This window comes from Ascaphus truei, chromosome 3 (assembly GCF_040206685.1).
Source record: "Ascaphus truei isolate aAscTru1 chromosome 3, aAscTru1.hap1, whole genome shotgun sequence".
Lineage (NCBI taxonomy): Eukaryota > Metazoa > Chordata > Amphibia > Anura > Ascaphidae > Ascaphus > Ascaphus truei.
Window position 1 is genome coordinate 380,216,765 of NC_134485.1, and position 20,862 is coordinate 380,237,626.

Sequence of the window (20,862 nt, forward strand, 5' to 3'; positions counted from 1 at the left end):
TTAGCCAGCCTATTTTTCTTTCCGCGTCTTGGCCTCTTCCGTTTTTTGACTGTGAAATATATGGCATCAAACGCAGATCTGGCTTGTTCGTCACGAGATGCAGTAGTATGTCTTCTATCTTTAGGTCCATAATCAGAAGTATCTAGTATGGTGATTAATTTTAGAGAAAGAAACAGATGGTCTGTCCATCGTATCAGATGAATCTGTATCAAAACTGGATGTGTCCGTGTGACGGGTCTTCAGAATAGACTTCTTAGGAGTCTTCTGGTTTTGTTGTTGTTCACTCCCTTTATTCCACTTACGTGGTATAGAATGAAAAGGCATCCGTTGTCTATTGTAATCTCTGGCTATTGTTGACTTCTGTCAGAAGTATATCTGATTCTTTTCAAATCAACGCGGTCACGAGCCAGTTGTTCTATGGCCATACAGTTATCTGTTATTATTTGGTTCAAATAATGGTTTATTTATTTATCTCACTCACCTCCCGGATTAACAGTCTTATTGGAGGCAGCCTCTTCAGCAAGAACACAAGACAGGGTAAAGACATACAGAGTACACTTGTTATAATCACAGCCCTTTTTCCAGCTTAAATACTTATTGTGTTTTTGGAGCACCGGACCTGGGGACTATGTGTAGCTCACTACTATATATACTAACACGTTAAGAATAATAACACTATACACGGTACCCCAACACAATACACACAAAACAATGGCCCACACAATGTTCACACCTCGGTGAGATCCCCCAAAGTACTGAGGTGCACCTGACCACCCGGTGTCCACAGAGCAATGCCCACTCGAAGTGTGTATGGAGTAGTACTACCCCCTCTGTAAGTCATTGGTGCACGTGGGTACCTTCCTGGTCTTCGGTCAGACCAGGCCAACTTGGAAATGGTGGATTCACAGAACTGCACTGGGATCCCACGACCCGGGTCTGCTGAATCCTCTTACTCTCTCTTTGCCGAAGGCATCCGCCTCTTGAGGGAGCTCCAGCTGGGGTGTGTCCCTTAATGTCTCTTAGGGTGTCTGTGGTCTGGTCCCAGACCGCAGGCCGCAGCTCACCGCGTGGCATCAGTCACCGGTGTACTAATACTGTGTATCATATTGGGGAACCGTCCATACCTGAGGGGCCTTCCCTACAGCACAAGCAGCTACAGAGGGTTTGGGCCTAGCTGGGACCTGTGGGGGAGATCTGGCCTAGTTCAGGGGCCTACTGGCACCCAGAACATGTCCTCACCCCTTGCCGTCTTGCTCCCAACTGAGCACGCTCCGTTTCGCGCCAAATGTATCTCTATCCTTTTCTCCCCTCCTGGAGCCCTATTGGCTGCTCTAGCCCCATGTGCTGCTTGCCCTAGAGGAGCCTGGGACTTGTAGTCCCCTGCGGCTCTTGCGGAGCCACGTAACATGGCCGCCGCATCCAAACATCCACTGCGCATGCATGACCATCACACTGCGCATGCACATCTTCTAAAATGGCCGCCCCCGCTTGCCAGGTATGCCACGGAGCTCCGGCAGCATCCGACCACCATGCAGCCTCCCCCCACCCGCCACGGGGGTGAGCCTGGCTACACATATCTTGATAAATGTCACCGAAGTCTAGCATTTTACATGCGTTGCTGTCACTATTTCTCTGGCCCTAATGAGGCTTACACCTTTTAAAGAGGCGCAGTCCTACACAGCAGTGTGTGTATGTGTGTGTATAATTTTCTTTTTTTACAATTTACTGTATCTATGTAATTGACTTCCTTAGAAAGATGTAATCACTATTAAAGTATCTGCTTCGTTTTATTTTTTATTTTTCTACAAATTGTGTGTGTGTGCGTGCGTTTCTCCAGGCCCCTTGTGTTTATCCATTCTGATTAAGGATGGCATCATAATTGGCTGGCAAACAAAGAACATCTTTTACCTGGGGCTTTGAGGACTGACAAATGGACTTACCATCAAAATGCATTACATAAACATGTGTAAAAACCCTCCAAAGCATTTGTTTACTATGGCAATGTTTAAACTTTACATAAAATAAAATGATTCAACAATATTTAGCTGTACATATATATATATATGTATGTATGTATGTATGTATATATATATATGTATGTATATATGCAGTGTTCGACAAACCTATACATTTGCTTGCCCCGGGCGAGTGGATTTAACCCCCGGGCGAGTAAATATTGGCCCAAGCAGCACACGTTTGGTACTAGGTGGCGAGTAGATTTTTTTGTGTGGCGAGTAGATTTTTTGGTGATTTGTCAACCACTGTATATATGTATGTATGTGTATATATATATATATATATATATATATATATATATATATATATATATATATATATATATATATATATATATATGTATGTATATATATATGTGTATGTGTGTATATATATATATATATATATATATATATATATATATATATATATATATATGTATGTATGTATGTGTATGTATGTATATATATATATATAGCAACTGTAAATATTCCTGTATATTCATTTGCATGTCTTAGACAGGTCTGCAACCCTGTCTTTCATCATTATCACCCAGCAAACAGCACTTCCACTGCAGCAAGGGATTCTGGGAAATGACATGCAAATGAGCACACAGTGCCACTTTTTATCTCATGCTCACATTACATGAGCAACCCTTAGTCAATGCATGCTGCTTTAAACACAGCTTTTAAGCAAGGACTTGGGAGATGCAAAGTCAGTTAACCCACTCACAGACATATTTCAACCTTGATGGGTATCATCAGTGTGAGGTTGGCTGTATATATATATATGTACTAGCTGATATACCCGGCGTTGCCCGGAGGCCGTGAGGGGGGGTGTGAAAGGCAGGGTATGTATATATATATATATATATATATATATGTATATACAGTGGTTGACAAATCACCAAAAAATCTACTCGCCACACAAAAAAATCTACTCGCCACCTAGTACCAAACGTGTGCTGCTTGGGCCAATATTTACTTGCCCGGGGGTTAAATCCACTCGCCCGGGGCGAGCAAATGTATAGGTTTGTCGAACACTGTATATATATATATATATATATATATATATATATATCGCCAAATAATTAGAATCTAGATATAATTTATAATATAGTTCAATTACAATGAGTGTCAGAATGTGAAGAGTACTACATGTGTCCACTCGATAGATATGCATATAAAATACAAAATGACGTTGAGCCAGACCGTACAAACAACATTGAACAAAGAAGAAACAGCCCCTTATTAGTCCAATAAGGTACGCTTCATGTACAGGGGTAGATGGCAGTTTTCAAAAGGATGAACTACATCCAGAGGTAAACCTAAGAGGGAGAGAAAAAAGAAAGCGCATGCCCCATAGCGCAAAAAAAACAAAAACATTTAATAGTGGGACTGAGGAAGGGAGGGAAAAGGCTCACTCACAAGGGTAGGTAAAATAAAGGCAATTGTGAATATCAATATCACTGCTAAACACCTGCTTCTAGTTATCCCCTTTAATTTATCTGATAATACCAGGGTTTCAATTACTCTTGCACATACCCTGACTCTCAATTACTCATTGTTTGTCTAAACCCTATTGGAGATGTATATATACACACAGTACTTTAAACTTAATGCATATTTTATTTTGAATGTGTGCAGTGATTCCTGCAGCTGACAAGCTACAGTAATACAGTATAGATGATTTCATGTGTTTCCCATTTATTTGCATAGATCAATGTACGGGTGACGACGATGGATGCAGAATTAGAGTTTGCTATCCAGCCGAATACTACTGGCAAACAGCTTTTTGACCAGGTAAACCTAATGCTGTATTTCTCTAAGTAGCTATTTCTGCTTGACCCTTCTGTGGGTATATTGCAGACCTGGCAGCGTTGGCCGGGCTTGGTCATCGCAAAAATGAATTGGGGTAATTATAATTTTTCTAGGTTGACTTCACTCAATATATTTTTTGGCAGAAACATAGAAATAAAATGACTGTAATCTCAGGAAATTTAGAACAGTTATTTCTTTCTTACATTGAGAATCTCAGATTGTACCTTTTTTTAAATTTATTTTTATTAAACTTTTAAATATAGGTGCTGAAGGAACAGTGAAATGTTGTGTAAATGCGGCTGAGGTTTGTAGCTGGTTTTATAAATGGATTATCTTATTTTCTTGTTTTCAAGGTGGTGAAAACCGTTGGTCTCCGTGAAGTGTGGTTCTTTGGGCTGCAGTATGTGGACAGCAAGGGTTATTCTACATGGCTCAAGTTGAATAAAAAGGTATGTTGTCCTTTGCAGTCCTCTGTCCGGTTCCCTTTATCTGTCTCTTCCCTTTTGTTCTTCTGGAAATGTTCTTTGATTTTATTCATTTGTAGTCTTTTCATTAGTTGTTTCATTTGAAGCTTAATAGCTTTCCTTTTTGCACGTGCAGTTTGTGAGGGCAGTGTGATATTGAAGCGGGATTCTTTCAAGTTGAAGAGCACAAATTACCTAGTGAAATTCACTGAAACAGAATTGTATCTACAAAAGTTTTAACAGTTAAATAGATTCATGGCTTTTTTAACCTGTTAACGCAAATTGATGAAATAAATCATTTGATAATTTTACAGAAATTGTGCTATGAGGGACAAAAATTAGTCATTTTGTTTAGTCCGTGTAGGTTTGAAATACAGGGGGGTGGGGGGGGTTGTCATTATGTGAAGAAACAAATAATTCCAGTGCTTTTACATCATACTTTAAATAGTTCCATGGTTGCCAAATGCCTTTAGAGAGCTTTTGTGATCTTTATCTAATCTCTTTTGTGACAAGCCAGTTTGTGCCTTGTTGTGTCTGCAGACAAATTCAATACTCACTTATTTCCTTTGTTCTTCCTGTAAAGTAATTTATATTTAAATATTTAGCTAAATAGTTAAACACGGAGGACAAAGATAAGACACTGAAATTGAACAATACCTGCTGAAAGACTGTTATACCTAAATTCTAAATCCTATTATGTGTAGGGTGAATTAGGATATATATATATATATATATATATATATATATATATATATATATATCTATATATATAGAGTTAAGTTATGGTGAGTAAAAAAAGTGACAAAAACCCTCCACAGCAAAGCAAATATGCAAATGTAAATACAACTGTATGCTCATCTGCATGTCATGCATGCAGATGAGCATACAGTTGTATTTACATTTGCATATTTGCTTTGCTGTGGAGGGTTTTTGTCACTTTTTTTACTCACCATAACTTAACTCAGTATTATGGTTGGCCTATCCTTTAGCTTCTTTGCATACCCAGTTAACCAGCCCCACACTGATGAGACCCATTAAGGTCGAAACAGCTGTCTGTGGGTGGTTTTCTGGGTATGCACCTTAACCCTGGCTGTGCTCAAAGCTGTGACCATGCAGCAAGCTTAAGCCTATAGGAAACCATGTTAAAAATGGTTTTTGAAGTAAAAAGTGGCACTGTGTGGTCATTTGCATGTCATTTCCCAGAATCCCTTGCTGCAGTGGAAGTGCTGTGTGCTGGAAGATAATGGGGAAAGGCGGGGTTGCAGACCCGCCTAAGACATGCAGTGTTCGACAATCCTATACATTTACTCGCCCGGGGCGGGTGGATTTAACCCCCGGGCGTGTAAATATTGGCCCAAGCAGCACGTGTGTTTTTTTTTTTAAATTCCCCCGTTCGCGCTGAAATTTCCCTGCTCGCGCTCAAAAAACAAAAACAAAAAAAAAACCCTACCTGACTTCAGATTGGCGCGCGCTCCCAGGCTTTTTGGGCGCGCGGCCAGGCTCTATATGAGCCAGCCCCCAACGAGCGGCCATTCTTTGTGCCTGGAGATCTGTTGGAGGGTAAGTACTCTCCATGCTGCGGCCCCTCTGCTCCTTCCCTGCGATCCCCCTGGTCCCCACATGGCTCCCTACTCCCCACCGCGGCAGCTCTCCTGTCCCCTGCTCCTGTCCCCTTCCCCTCCTCCTGTCCCCTGCTCCTGTCCCTTGCTCCTGTCCCCTTCCCCTGCTCCTGTCCCCTTCCCCTCCTCCTGTACTCTGCTCCTGTCCCCTTCCCCTGCTCCTGTCCCCTGCTCCTGTCTCCTGCTCCTGTCCCCTGCTCCTGTCCCCTGCTCCTGTCCCCTTCCCCTTCTCCTGTCCCCTTCCCCTCCTCCTGTCCCCTTCCCCTCAATCCACCGATCGATGTCCGGGGCGGGAGGTCCCCGCTGCAGCAGCCCGGTTGGCTTGCTGGGGGGGGCAGTGGTGGCGCAGTCGCCGCATGAGGTGGGGGGATGTCGGCCTGCCCCCCCCCCCACGAGCTTCATGCCGCCACGGGCTGGGGGGGAAGAAGCAGCCTGCAGCTTGGCCGTGCACTGTGACATGCCGGCGAGGGGAGCAGGGCAGTGGCGGCCACAGCGGGGCTGACTGTCCCCTGGGGCGCTCGGTGGGGGATACCTCGCAACGTGCCTCCCACCAACCCTGCTGATTGGGGGGGGGGATGTCGGCCTGCCCCCCACACGAGCGGGAGATGGGCGCGGGTGGGTGGGGGAGGAGCGTGGTGCTGGTCGCGGCCTTTCCTCCCCTGTGTGTGTGTGTGAGAATGTGTATGTGTGTGTGTGTGGGAGAATGTGTGTGTATGTATGTGTGTATGGGAGTATGTGTATGTGTGTGACACCAGAGGTACCCCCCCAATCAGTAACCTCCCCCCCAATCAGTAACCGCCCCCCAGTCAGTAACCCCCCCCAGTCAGTAACCCCCCCCCAGTCAGTCACCCCCCCCCCCAGTCAGTGTCAGTCACCCTCCACCCCCAGTCAGTGTCAGTCACCCCCCACCCCCAGTCAGTGTCAGTCACCCCCCCTGTCAGTCACCCCCCAGTCAGTGTCAGTCACCCCCCACCAACAGTCAGTGTCAGTCACCCCCCACCCCCAGTCAGTGTCAGTCACCCCCCCACCCCCAGTCAGTGTCGGTCACCCCCCAGTCAGTGTCAGTCACCCCCCCACCCCCAGTCAGTGTCAGTCACCCCCCCACCCCCAGTCAGTGTCAGTCACCCCCCCACCCCCAGTCAGTGTCAGTCACCCCCCACCCCCAGTCAGTGTCAGTCACCCCCCCACGCCCAGTCAGTGTCAGTCACTCACCCACCCACCCAGTCACCCCTGCCCCACCCAGCCACTCACCCAGCAAACCACTCACCCAGCCAGTCACTCACCCAGCCTCTCTCTCTCTGTGTATCACCCACCCTCTGTGTGTGTCACCCACCGTTTCTCTCCTCTGTCTCCCCCACACTCTCTCTCCCCCCACACTCTCTCTCCCCCCACACTCTCTCTCCCCCCACACTCTCTCTCCCCCCACACTCTCTCTCCCCCCACACTCTCTCTCCCCCCACACTCTCTCTCCCCCCACACTCTCTCTCTCTCCCCACACATTCTCTCTCTCCTCCCCCACACTCTCTCTCTCCCCCCCCCCCACACTCTCTCCCTCCCCCCCCCCCACACTCTCTCTCTCCCCCACACTCTCTCTCCCCCACACTCTCTCCCCCACACTCTCTCTCCCTCTCCCCCACACTCTCTCTCCCCCACACTCTCTCTCCCCCACTCTCTCTCTCCCCCACTCTCTCTCTCCCCACACTCTCTCTCTCTCCCCACTCTCTCTCTCTCCCCCACTCTCTCTCTCTCCCCCACTCTCTCTCTCTCCCCACACTCTCTCTCTCTCCCCACTCTCTCTCTCTCTCTCCCCACTCTCTCTCTCTCTCTCCCCACTCTCTCTCTCTCTCTCCCCACTCTCTCTCTCTCTCTCTCTCTCTCTCTCTCTCTCTCTCTCCCCACTCTCTCTCTGTCCCCATTCTCTCTCCCCACTCTCTCTCTCTCTCCCCCACACTCTCTCTCTCCCCCACACTCTCTCTCCCTCTCTCCCCCACACTCTCTCTCTCCCCCACACTCTCTCTCCCTCTCCCCCACACTCTCTCTCTCTCCCTCCCCCACACTCTCTCTCTCTCTCTCCCCCACACTCTCTCTCTCCCCCACACTCTCTCTCTCTCCCCCACACTCTCTCTCTCTCCCCCACACTCTCTCTCTCGCCCCCACACTCTCTCTCTCCCCCACACTCTCTCTCTCCCCCACACTCTCTCTCTCCCCCACACTCTCTCTCTCCCCCACACTCTCTCTCTCCCCCACACTCTCTCTCTCCCCCACACTCTCTCTCTCTCCCCTACACTCTCTCTCTCTCCCCTACACTCTCTCTCTCCCCCCACACTCTCTCTCTCCCCCCACACTCTCTCTCTCTCCCCACACACTCTCTCTCTCCCCTACACTCTCTCTCTGTCTCTCCCCTACACTCTCTCTTTCTCTCCCCCACACTCTCTCTCTCTGTCACTCACACTCTGGATCTGGATCTCTTATTTACCCTATATATCTTAACTGCCCTATACTACACCGAAATCTTAACTACCCTATACTGCTTTCTTCCAGATCTGGCTCAAGCTTCACACGGAAGACATCGGAACCCCCCCCCCTAACCCAGAAGACAGGTAGGGAACACCTCCCCAATGTATAACATTGCGGGAATGGGCGTACCTGGACATTGATGGACTGCGGATCAGGTAAGATCCCAGGTGGGATTGCTGCTTTAGATATTGTGAAGCGGGGGCATCCAGACACTGGTTAAGGGGTTCAGGAAACTAGTCATTCACACCTGGCTTATATTTCTAGATCCGACATTTACACACACACATGTAACAAGGACTAATTGTAGTATAATGTAATACAATAAATACATTTGTCAAAAACGAATGTTGTTCTGACTAGGAATTTATTAAATGTATTTTATTTATATATTTTATTTTAAAGCGGGGTTGGGGGCGGGACTAGGGGCGGGGTTGGGGGCGGGACTAGGTGGCGAGTAGATTTTTTGGTTGGGCGAGTAGATTTTTGGGTGATTTGTCGAACACTGATATATATATATATATATATATATATATTCAATGAAAGTTAAAAATAAAATGTAAAAAAAAGTTCTAGCAACTCCAAAAAATATTGTTAAACAACTTCAGAGTGTAATTGGCTTCCTGAAAAAGATTGAATAATTTTTCAAGTGCCTGTCTTATTTATTTCTGTCTTGTGAAAATGAATATGCACCACTTTTTGTCAGGAACACCTGGTTTAGGGGGAAAGTATTTCAGTGGATTGGGGTTTTTGTCTTTTTGTCAATAGTGGTTGTCAATGTCTCATAGGCAAACACTGTCATATTATAGGGTTATAAAGCAAGTCTTAGAAAAACACATTGCTATAGGAAACTGCTGTATTATTTTACAAGGATGTATGTTATGTAGTTGAAAGAGGAGTGTGATGCACTTGTGATACAGAAACTCACTGTAAACCCAGCTGCAGTTTAAATCACAAACGGCTAACGTAAGAATAAATGTGTATACAATGTCATGTATTTGTGTGTGGTTTTCAGGTAACCCAGCAAGATGTTCGAAAAGAAAATCCTCTTCAGTTTAAGTTCCGTGCGAAATTTTTCCCCGAGGATGTGTCCGAGGAATTAATTCAAGAAATCACCCAGAGACTTTTCTTTCTGCAAGTTAAAGAAGCTATATTAAATGATGAAATTTATTGTCCCCCTGAGACCGCTGTCCTGCTGGCCTCCTATGCTGTTCAAGCCAAATATGGAGATTACAGCAAGGAGGTCCATAAACCAGGCTACTTGGCCAACGACCGACTTCTTCCCCAGCGGTAAGTGAAGAGTAGGGAAAACAGATAAAGATGATATTTGAATGAACTGCTTTCCAATGCTATTCTTTTAATGAATGGAGTGACACAATCTTTGTGTCGTTGTGTAGTATTGATTCCAACTTTGTAAAGAATGGGAATCGAATGCAACCTGTAAATGCCTGGCCTCCTATGGAGAAATAACTGCTTTGGTCTTATTTTTCTTCGTTTTCAGACAATAGCTCGAGGTAACTAGCACAGATTTCCAAGCACAGTTCAGCTTCATAAATGTGCCAAACAGAAACCACATCTGTCCTAAATTTATCAGATACTCATTTCAACTTTTGTTGCCATTTGCCCGAACAATGGTATGTTACGGGGAAGTTACCAGGTCACCTCTATTAAACTTGATTGGTCACATTTTACCATTTAAAAAGCACTGGGAATTTTATTTTTAATGAGCATATTCACCTAAATGTTTGTAAATGTATGATTGTTTTCCTCTTACATACAGTATAAGCCTGTGATTGATTTCTATATCAAAGTAGTAGCACTGTGAAGCAAGAAATTACGATAACATTCTGTGACTCAGGCTGTTGCAATGTTTTGATGTATCGGAAATAAATAAAAAAGAATGAAACTGCCTTTTCACAATGTTAGGAGTAAGATATGTAGAACACTTGGAGGATTTTTCATGACCTCATCCAGCTATGCAAAAAGCCAGGCTCCCGGAACGCTGCAACATTTGAAAGTGGGTGGTACCGTGTGACTATATAATTCTTACAGTAGGTGGAAGCCGCTAGTTTTTTTCCCCCATTGGGCTCCTAAACATTGCAATCTTATTTGCAAAGCTGTTATTACCAATACAATCGTCGGCTGGTACTGACCTGTGGAGCCTTGAAGTAATGTGGACCAGATTTCCATCATCACTTTGAACACATCCACTAGAGATTTACATGGCACGAACATGGGATTAACTAGTCACAAATGAGTGAGGCTTTATTGTTTAAAAGGAAAACTTTATGATGGTGAAGTAGGTGGCCTTAGAAAAAGAGACAGGTAGCAAAATATGTGCACAGTTATTGTGATTGTAAAAGTGTTTTAAAATGGGAAAAAAAAACTGGACCTCTTGATGTGAATGTTTTAATATGCGTTCTTTATCCTTAATAAAAATAAACAAAAACAACAATAACCTATGCTACAGATGTAATCAATTTATGCATAGATGATACCATCTACATTCCTCATGTTAGTGGTGCATTGGAATGCAAAAATGAATGAAATTGATGACATTAATTTTTTAGCGTTATAATCCTGAAACAGGTGAAGGGTATTTTAATTTTTTTACTCCTGTTTTGCACTAGAGCAGAACGATCACTATACTTATCAATGCAAAGATCATATTGTTGATGGACAAAATAAGAGTGCATCACTGGAGTTCAACTTTGATAAATGATGGCCATTACTGTTTCCTTGTTTTATAACGTGGCTGCTCATTCTACATTTTGTTTTTTCTAGTGTTCTTGAACAGCATAAGTTGACAAAGGAACAATGGGAAGAAAGGATACAAACTTGGCATGAGGAACACCGAAGCATGTTAAGGTACTGCACATTTTCTCTGTGCATTGTGTATGTGGTAGCTGTGAGGTTGTTTAGTAGATCTTATGCTTCGGGAAAACATACAGTATGTGAACTTACATGGAGTTTCTTGCATTATACAAGGGATTTATTTAACTATTGCTGTGCAGTTAGTGTAAACTACTTATAGAAAACAACCACACTGATGTTAGAAGTCAGAAATACTATGCGAGAGGAAATAAAGCCCATACTATGCTAGCCAGGAAAATATGAGGTCCAGGCAGTCTATCGGGCCTCCCAGATTCTGCTTTGGAACTCTGAGCCGCAAACAAGAGGCTGGGTGGACATGAGGAGTGTTATGTCCAAACCCGCAGATATTACTGCTCTTTTATGGTTGACCAAATCAACAGGCTGCCAAACTCTCTCTCTCTCTCTCTCTCTCTCTCTCTCTCTCTCTCTCTCTCTCTCTCTCTCTCTCCCCCCCTCTCTCCCCCTCTCTCCCCCCCTCTCTCCCCCTCTCTGCCCCTTTCTCCCCCTCTCTCTCCCTCTCCCCCTCTCTCCCCCCCTCAATAATGGGTATGACTCAGAGTATACAAGTAAATTAAACTTAGACCGTCGCAAATATTGTTGCCACCACCCCCTCCCTCCCCCTTCCTCTCATGTCCCCTTGCATTGTTGTGTCCATTATGTTCTATTCACTATTATTTAGCTGCTGAGTTATTATGGAATGTTAGGGAGGAACCTAACAATTTAGATAATCATTATGTTTAGAATTGGTGGGCCCGGATTGTCTGTCATGGTTATTGTCATATAACATCCTTCTCTTCTGTATCCCAATTGAAAATTGCCAATAAAATATAAGTTACTCGCGAGTGTACTTAAAGTGAGTGTCCTTAAACCGGGGTATGCCTGTACCTGCCATTAAAGTTAGTTGCAGATTCAGGCTTTGATGTCTCCCAGCCCATGTGTTTTTAAAAACAGTTTGTACTTTATGCATGGAGTGCCTTATTCATTATGATCGGAATGATATCAGAAAACTGCATGCGGCAGCTTAGGGACGATTAAGCCTAGGACCTATGGTCCTAAGAGGTTTATCTGCGGTGAAGGTGGATACTTGTGGATATACAAAGTGTATTGCTGGAGAAGGAGTTCTGTTGTACACGCTCTTGCTTTGAGCCTAGCAGACGAGCTGTATTGCACCGTGGCATTTGGTGACTGATGTCATGGTGGGGATATCATAAGGGCATCTCGTTGACTACCTTTAAATTAACTTATTACTAGGGAACCTGTAAATGAATACCGGTGGAGTATAAATGTAATGGCAAAAAAATTCTAGAACTGTATAAAAAGAACAAAATATTTTTTAGAATGTATGACCTTTTCTTTTTCTTTTTTTTTTTTTCAATGCCCACAGGGAAGATTCTATGATGGAATATTTGAAAATCGCACAAGATCTAGAAATGTATGGTGTCAACTATTTTGAGATAAAAAATAAAAAGGGAACAGAACTTTGGCTAGGTGTTGATGCATTGGGTCTGAATATTTATGAGCATGATGACAAGTAAGTAATATAATATGTTTTCTATACTAGCATCTTCAAAATAAAGCTCGTTGGCAAATGGCCAAGGGGGAATATCTCAAATACCATTAAACCTAATGTTCTTAAGTACTTCAGTAAATAATTCCATATTTCTCCTTGGTTTTATAACATGCTTTCTAACTTTTCTCTATTTTGAAGCAGATTTCGACATGACTCAATCAGTGAACCAATAAGTATTTGTTTCAAAATATTTAAAGCTTCATTCCTATCCATGACTTGTTATTTGTTATGCTTGGTGAGAAGAGCGGGCTGAATTAATAGATGCAATTTTTAAAAATACCACATTTTTAGAATGTCCCACAATTCTGTGGAAAAAAATCCGATCTGTAAACCATCAAATAGAGGTTGGAAAATTGCATATTTATTGCATAATCTGGAAAATCAGTGGAAAAAGAGAGTACGTACTTTAATATTTATTGTATCATAAATATCTATTTGTGCACATGGCTATATAGCCATACTGTACTAGATTCTGTTAACAAACCCTCTACTAAAAATAGAGAGTATGGCTTTGCTAGATCAACACAGGAAGCCAAACGTTTGTTTAAAGGGGCAATCTGTTTTAGGACCAAAGTGAATTAACTCCATTATCATGTTTAAGGGATCACACCTGGTCAATTGATAACAATAATGTTTTTATTCATGTGTGACACCTTAAGAAAATCAATTTAAAGACTTCAAGGTAACACTTGAGTGGGGTTTGGTTTCTTCTGGCGACTCCCGTTTCTGTGATGACACAGAGTGATCAGCAAGTGCTTGTACATCCCCACCCTCCCCTCCTTCCCTTAACTTCATTCATTCTATGATCAGGGCAGAGTACAATAAGGGTAAAGAAACCACTTGATAGACAAGCAGTTCTCCATTCAGAGGGCCCTAACAAATTCAACAGGTCGACTAGGTAGGATTGCGTCTTTAATACTGCAGTTATAATAAAAACAATTTAAAAATAAAAGAACAGGACAACGTCTCCTGTAAGTGAGATTTTTTGCAACATTTTATAAATAAGAGTCCAGAAACTGCGTGGTGCTCAATGAATTACAATGAATAATGGTCATGTAATAAAGACACATATACATGCATCAAGGGTATTCCTGGTTGGAAATCTATATCTGGCTTGTATAGGAAGGGAGGAAACGTTTGCCTGGAAAACCTCAGATATCACAGCTGTAGAGATTAACGCATCCAGTGCCAGATACAACAGCGCACATCAAATGTCCCCATACCAGCCATATAAGGGGACCGGGTAAGCTGTGATGTAACCACAGATGGACTTCCTTACATAGTACAGCATCCAACATCCGTCCCATGGGGCCTTGGGTATTCTGTGTGCAATCCGCTTGAAATTGAAGCAAGAAATTGTGTGAAGAAAGGGGATCACTACAAGTGGGGGGAAAAGTGCATTTAATTTAAATGCCTGGGGGAGTGTGCGGGACCTCCATAACTGCCGCGCCCCCCAACTACCCTCCCCCAGATAATCTAGCAACCCCCCAGTTTGCACACCCCTGGTATAACCCACTGGAATATATTTTTCCAAAGGAATTCTCGGTTAGGATTTAAATACTTTAATTATAAGTGAAGCGCATGTTTTTCTGATTTTGGTCTGTCATTTTCTCCTGCTGCAGATTCCTAAATAGATGCTTCAGATGTCTGTCTGTGCTAACATGTATTTATAATTTGCTCTAGCCATTTATTGGCAAAACATGTCGGTCACAGCCTCTGCAATTTTCTTGACTGTGCACAATGCTATTTCAAATTTACAAATGCAATGTTGTCTTTCTATTAACGTGGGCTTTTTTTTTCTCTCCTAAGGTTGACACCTAAAATTGGATTTCCTTGGAGTGAAATCAGAAACATTTCATTTAATGATAAAAAGTTTGTCATAAAACCTATTGACAAAAAGGCTCCGGTAAGAGTTCGCTTTTACAAATACTGTTTAACCTACTTTCATTTATATCATCCACTGCTGCTTATTTTCTTCTTTCACTACACTGTATGTAACCATATATATTTAAAATAAAATTTTCATGCATATAACATTCTTGGTAGTGTTAAACATTTAATTTGCAAAGAACGCCATAAAATCCACCTCTTAAAAGAAGCAACTCATTAAACGTTTCACGCCTCTGCTACGGACTCCGTGTGCACAAGCCCTCTCCTGTCTGCACTTCTGATAATGCACTTTTACTTCTAATGTGCCTGTAAGCCTCCCAACATTTATTTATAAAATGTTTTACCAGGAAGTAATACGTTGAGCGTTACCTCTCATTTTCAAGTATGCCTCAAACATTACACTTAGATTGTAAGATCTTTGGGGCAGGACCTACTTTAACCATGTGTTGTCATTAACCTGTTGCAATTATTCCCATTGTTTGTAATGCACATTATTGACTTCCTTTTGTAATGTTGTAATGCGCTGCGTACATGGTTGTATGTATATATGACATAACTAGATTCGGTATTAACCACAAATAGCCATACTGTACAAGTGATAAATTATCACCTACAGTACAATTAATATCTTTAACAAATGCACATGCACAAGTTGTTTTTTTCCTCACGGCATGGGAAACACTATCCCTTTTTGTGACCCTTGAAGTTAAATACAAAATAATGAGCCATTACGTTTTGCACTTTGTTACTGACAACGTAAATGTGAGCCGTGCTTGCAAGAGAAATGTGATTTCTAACGGAGGACTTGTACTGTGATGATACTTAAAATGATGTGCCACCATAAGTCCGCAGCACTTTCTTCTGTGTCCGTTTCATCATTTTGTTAAGAGAGTCATGCTTTTTATGTTATTGCTTGTGCAAACAGTTACAAACCCAACCTTTACAAATATTAACAAATCCTTTGTTGCAGCCATTGTACTGCAGTGAGATCAGAACTCGGTCAGTGTACAGAATTTTCTCGAAATAAACTGTGGGAGAATATCTCTGATACGTGATTTTGGGTACTTCTTTTCTTCATCTTAGGATTTTGTATTTTATGCACCCCGACTAAGAATCAATAAACGGATCCTGGCCCTGTGCATGGGTAACCATGAGCTTTATATGAGAAGAAGAAAGCCTGACACAATTGAAGTTCAGCAAATGAAGGCTCAGGCCAGAGAAGAAAAGCATCAGAAACAGCTGGAGAGGTACAGCTTGCTTTCCCCTATGAATGCTTACTAATGACCTACCATGGGCATCTCTCGCCTTTTCTGAGAAGGGGCAGAGTTCTCTGGAGCTTTTAATAAGAGCACCTAACCCCTTCAGGGTAATATTAACCACCTTTCTTTGCTAGGGGGATCAGCAAAACATTGCTTTGCTGTCCCATGTTCTGTTAGGAAAGACAGAGCTATTCTTTAGACCACATTGGTTTTGGCATGGCTAAAACCTAAAAAAATAAAAAAAATCCCAACTGTTAGGTCTGATAGTTTTATGCAATATAAAGGACTGAAAATCGAAATATGTGTAACATGGTGTAGATTTCACTACTTTTTCATATAACTAAACAGTGATACGTTTGAAAATGTCCTGTGCAGTCCGTGTGTATCTGCCTCGTTCCCTCTGTAACCCCCTGTCCCTATGCCTAAGAGAAATCGCGGGCGATTACGCATGCTTCTGTACCTGTGAGGCTTGCAGGAAGCCAAAGCCTCCGCTCCTGGGGAGCCTGTGATACTATCTCTCGCGGTGCAGCGCCTCCACCTAAGAGGATACCAGCGTAGGTGGGATTGACTCCTCATAGGACACAATACTCACTAATAATAATACAATCAACGTATATAAACACACTTTACTCATACATAATATAATGACACCAACATAACAATACACGGTAACACATGACAATAATAATGGTGGTTCCCCCAAAGTACTGAGGGTGCCCTGGGCACCTGAAACCCTGATGTTCTCAGAACAATCCCACCCAGCAGGGCCTCCAACATAAATCCCCTCACACCTTGGGGTCCAGGCCTCCAGGTGGTACGAGCTCCAGCCGGAGTGTCTCACACAAAGTCCCTGAACACTGCAGCCTCTAAAGTAAGGGATGATACCTATAATGTGGCAGACCCTGCAATACACCACTAGAGTGACAGGGGCTTTAAGGGTAAGGTCTGGCCTAGTCCAGGAATCTGACTGCTCCCTGGACACTACCTTCCTCTTTCCCGGCTCCATCAGGACTCCAAAGTCACCTTGAGCCCCGCAGAGGATAACCTGTTTCAATAGGCTGCTTCACCCCATTGGCTGTGACAGCCCATGTGCTCTATCCCCCCTGCGAGAATTCTGGGGCTTGTAGTCCCGCTACATTACATACGGAGCCAATCCAAGATGGCTGTCGCAACTCTCGCTCGAGGCTTCTGGGAATTGTAGTTCCTGGTTCTCAAAATGGCCACCGCATCTTCTCCCGATACGACGGAGCAATGCAGGGGCAATTCAGAGGCAGATAGCACTCCCTCCTGTGGGCAGATAAAGGGGACACTGCTACATCTGTAAGTGTCTCTCTTTCAGCGAGGGTCTCTCTTCATGTGGAAGTATTTAACCTGATCACTGTTTCTCTCCTTGTCAATGTGTATGGATCCCCTTCAGTATGTGTCTCTGTCCAACACACTCATGGGGTGTTTATTCATTCAACTGCGATTGTACCAATCAGGGCACTATTGCACAGAAACTCTGACTGAAGTCCATTGGCGTTTCCATAGGGATAGTGCCTCGATCGTCACTTTCGTATTCTAATGAATAACCCCCCTCAGTCTCTCATTTTTATCAAGAAAAGAGGGAGATAAAGACCCCACAAATTAAAAAAAAAAAGAATGCGAAAGAACCAGATATATTGGCAATCTGCTTCCCCGTGTCTCTGTGTGTCTGCATATCTCTACCCTCTAGGCTGCCTCATTCTGTGTTGTATAATGGAGGGGGGAAGGAGGGGTTGGAGTGACCTAATCATGCTTTGAATTAGGGCAGGGGTGGAGTTACAGGTCGGCTCAGTGCTAGTCCCAGATAAATCGGAGGATTCCAAGATGTTTGTCCTTAGAAGATATACAGTAAGGCTGGTATGGTCAGACTTCAATCATTTTTCTTTGATTGCATTCTTCGCATTGCACATAGAGGCTTAAACGCTGAAGCATATGTAGCACAAAATCTGTAGAAGAGTGACTATATTAGCACTGTGGAGATCTTTAGAGATTTCGATTGGTTAGCAGATTAGAATAGATTATGCAGTGCAGATTTCTTGTAGCGGGGGAAAAAACATATCTGTTCGTATTGCTTATTGCAAACAGTCTATTGAACACTGTTCTTTTTGTAGGTGTTGATGCATATGGGGTATGGACATCTCAAGCCTAAATAAGAATGGACCTTTATGGTCTCGGGAGTCAGATTATACATTTTACAAAGAATATTTGTTTGCTTAGTAATAGTTATCGCAAACTGCAATCAATTCTGGATAGACTAGCATCTAGATTTTATTCACGTTTAAACATGAGATTCAGACCACAAGAAGAATTAAAAACGGTGAAACCTATTTTAAAACATATTAATTTAAAAACCATTTCCTCAATTTTGGAGTTTACATTTTGACGTTAGGTGATTATATATTTCTGTGCATTGTACAGCTGGGCACTGACAAGGTTAATTGAATTAATAATGGGTAAAACAGGAATTCAGAAAGACGGCCTAATGTTTAAAGCAATAGGCATACTTTCGAACTAATGCACTGTATTACGTTCATGTATGTATTTTCCCAACCTCACAGCCTGTCTGACTAAGGCTACGCTTATAGTGCCGGCAACGGGGACGTCAGGCTGCGGTCGCTGGAAAAATCAAATTGAGATGACTTCCAGCGATCGCGACCAAGCCGTCGCTCTCTCGCGTCGCTCTTACTATAAGCGCACGCGATGGGCGTCAATGCATTTGTTTTGATGCGACATCGCGTTGCCGGCACTATAAGCGCAGCCTTATGTGAAAGCTGTTCTTCCCTAACATAGGGAAAGATCTATAAAACCCAAAAAGTTTAGCAATGAGTTTTCCCATGTGACCCATGTAATATACTTGAAATGCAGAAGCTTATAAACACGAATAGCAGTCTAAATAGTTGAATAAACAGTAAGGAAAATATTGTATTCATTGTTGAAAAAGAAAAATGTATGTCGAGGAATGTACAGTATAGGCTGTCATAACGTAATATAGTTTTTGGAACTAAGTGGGTTTTTCATGAGTTTTGTCATCACCTATACAAAATCAATTTCTACCAAATTTGACAAAAAGTACCTGAGTCGTTAGGTTTTGAATCTGATTTTTTTTAAATTATTTTAGTAAGGTCTAAAGATAGAGCTAGAATGGTAAGTAGTTACTTATTATTATACTGTGCTTGTTATTTATTTACAGAGGCTTTTTCAGCCTTAAATAATGTCGTTATTAATCATCAGGGCAATATGTAAAACATTTATATTTTCACATAGTTTTGCACTTCTATAATCGGCGCCAGCTTTAGGAAATGCGGGGGCCCTGTGTGATATCTGGGTATTAGTACCAGCCCAACTGTCCTGTAGGGTTATGTGTGTGTATATCTATATCCCAAAATGTACTATATTTTTCATTTAATTTATTCAATTATTTTGTTTGGATTTAACTAATCAATGTTTTTTTTTTTTAACAGTGTGTGTATGGAAGGGAGAGAGACGCAGTGGGTGCAGGGGGGAGAGGCGGGCAGTGGGTGCAGAAGGGGGAGAGAGGTGGGGGCAGTAGGTGAGGGATGGGGGGAGTGGATGGGGCAGTAGGTGGGTGCTGGTGGGGGGAGAGAGGCAGATACAATGGGGGCAGGAGGGGGGAGAGACTGGGCAGTTGGTCCGGGAGGGGGAAGGAAGTGAGAGGGGTGACGGGTCCTTAAGGAATGATTACTGCCCTGGTAGCATTTGCATTGATTGGCTGTTGCCCATCAAGTGACCTTCTTCTCTTTCTGTGGGGATTTCCCTCAAAGGATTCCGTGAGTTATGGTCCCAGGCCCTTTTTATTTTTCTGCATTGCATCAGGAGCTGGGCTACAATTCTCAGAAGCCCTTGCACAGGTCGGAGGGGAAAGAATCCAAGGAGGGCAGAGACGGGGGTGGGGCTCCTGCAAGCGTGGGGCCCTGCGTTGGTGCTGGCAGCATCTGCCTAAAGCGGACTCTGGCTCACATGTATAACCTGTTCCATTGGTTCTGATTACTCTATTACCCCCAAAATGATTTATTGATAACATTTATAAAGTGCCCTTATCCAGGGTGCTGTACATTATTTAGTAAAACATTGGGTGGTTACATATGGAACATTTCATGTGATGGGCATAGAGTATTTATTAAGATGTCTTTGTGGTGGGCAGGGGTGGGAGCGTTATGGTCGTGCTGTTGGTTAGGTGCATTGAGAGCTTGCTTGTTTGGTGGGCAGGGGTTGGGTCAGGTCTCTGGATTTAGTCTTGGTGGTATGGTGGTAGGTCTAACAGTGGAGGTGATGCGATCAGTGAGGTCGGTTACTTTACAGGGATTTGGGTAAACTTTAGAAAGGGGTAAGGGTAGGGGATATTATTGGTGTGGGTGTGGGATGAGGGGATGTTAACTGGAGATCATGGAATGCAATGAAGATGAGTTTTGAGTTGGCTTATGAAGGTAGTTGGTGAGGGGGCACATTTGATGTGGTGGGGGAGCTGATACAGTTGAGAGGAGCGAGTTGGGCAAATGATCGGAATCGAGAGAAGGCTGGGAGGGGGGGGGGAAGTGAGGGTAGTGGCAGTCAGGGAGTGAAGAGGATGGGAAAAGGTGTAGCGAGAGATGAGTGCTGAAAATTAAGGGGGGGGGGGCAAGACCATGGAGATATTTGTAGACCACGATGAGGAATTACAGAAGGGAACATTGTTGGATGGGTAGTTAGTGGAGTTAGAAGAGGAGAGGGGTGGCATGGGTAGATCGGGAGAGATTGAAAAGTGTACGGGCTGCAGCGTTTTGTATTTGTTGGAGGGGTATGAAGGAGTAGAGGGGGACGACGACGAGGAGAAGG

General features: G+C 43.3%; 1 protein-coding gene across 1 annotated transcript in view; it reads left to right on the plus strand.

Annotated features, from left to right (window-relative positions):
- The window catches only part of RDX (radixin), an 88,342-nt gene that overhangs the window by 52,690 nt on the left and 14,790 nt on the right, over nucleotides 1-20,862 (plus strand). Inside the window, exons 3-9 of the mRNA XM_075592323.1 lie at nucleotides 3,714-3,797; nucleotides 4,169-4,264; nucleotides 9,428-9,702; nucleotides 11,197-11,280; nucleotides 12,671-12,817; nucleotides 14,666-14,762; nucleotides 15,830-15,993. Coding sequence (XP_075448438.1) covers nucleotides 3,714-3,797; nucleotides 4,169-4,264; nucleotides 9,428-9,702; nucleotides 11,197-11,280; nucleotides 12,671-12,817; nucleotides 14,666-14,762; nucleotides 15,830-15,993 — 947 coding nt within the window. The remainder of the gene's footprint in view (nucleotides 1-3,713; nucleotides 3,798-4,168; nucleotides 4,265-9,427; nucleotides 9,703-11,196; nucleotides 11,281-12,670; nucleotides 12,818-14,665; nucleotides 14,763-15,829; nucleotides 15,994-20,862) is intronic.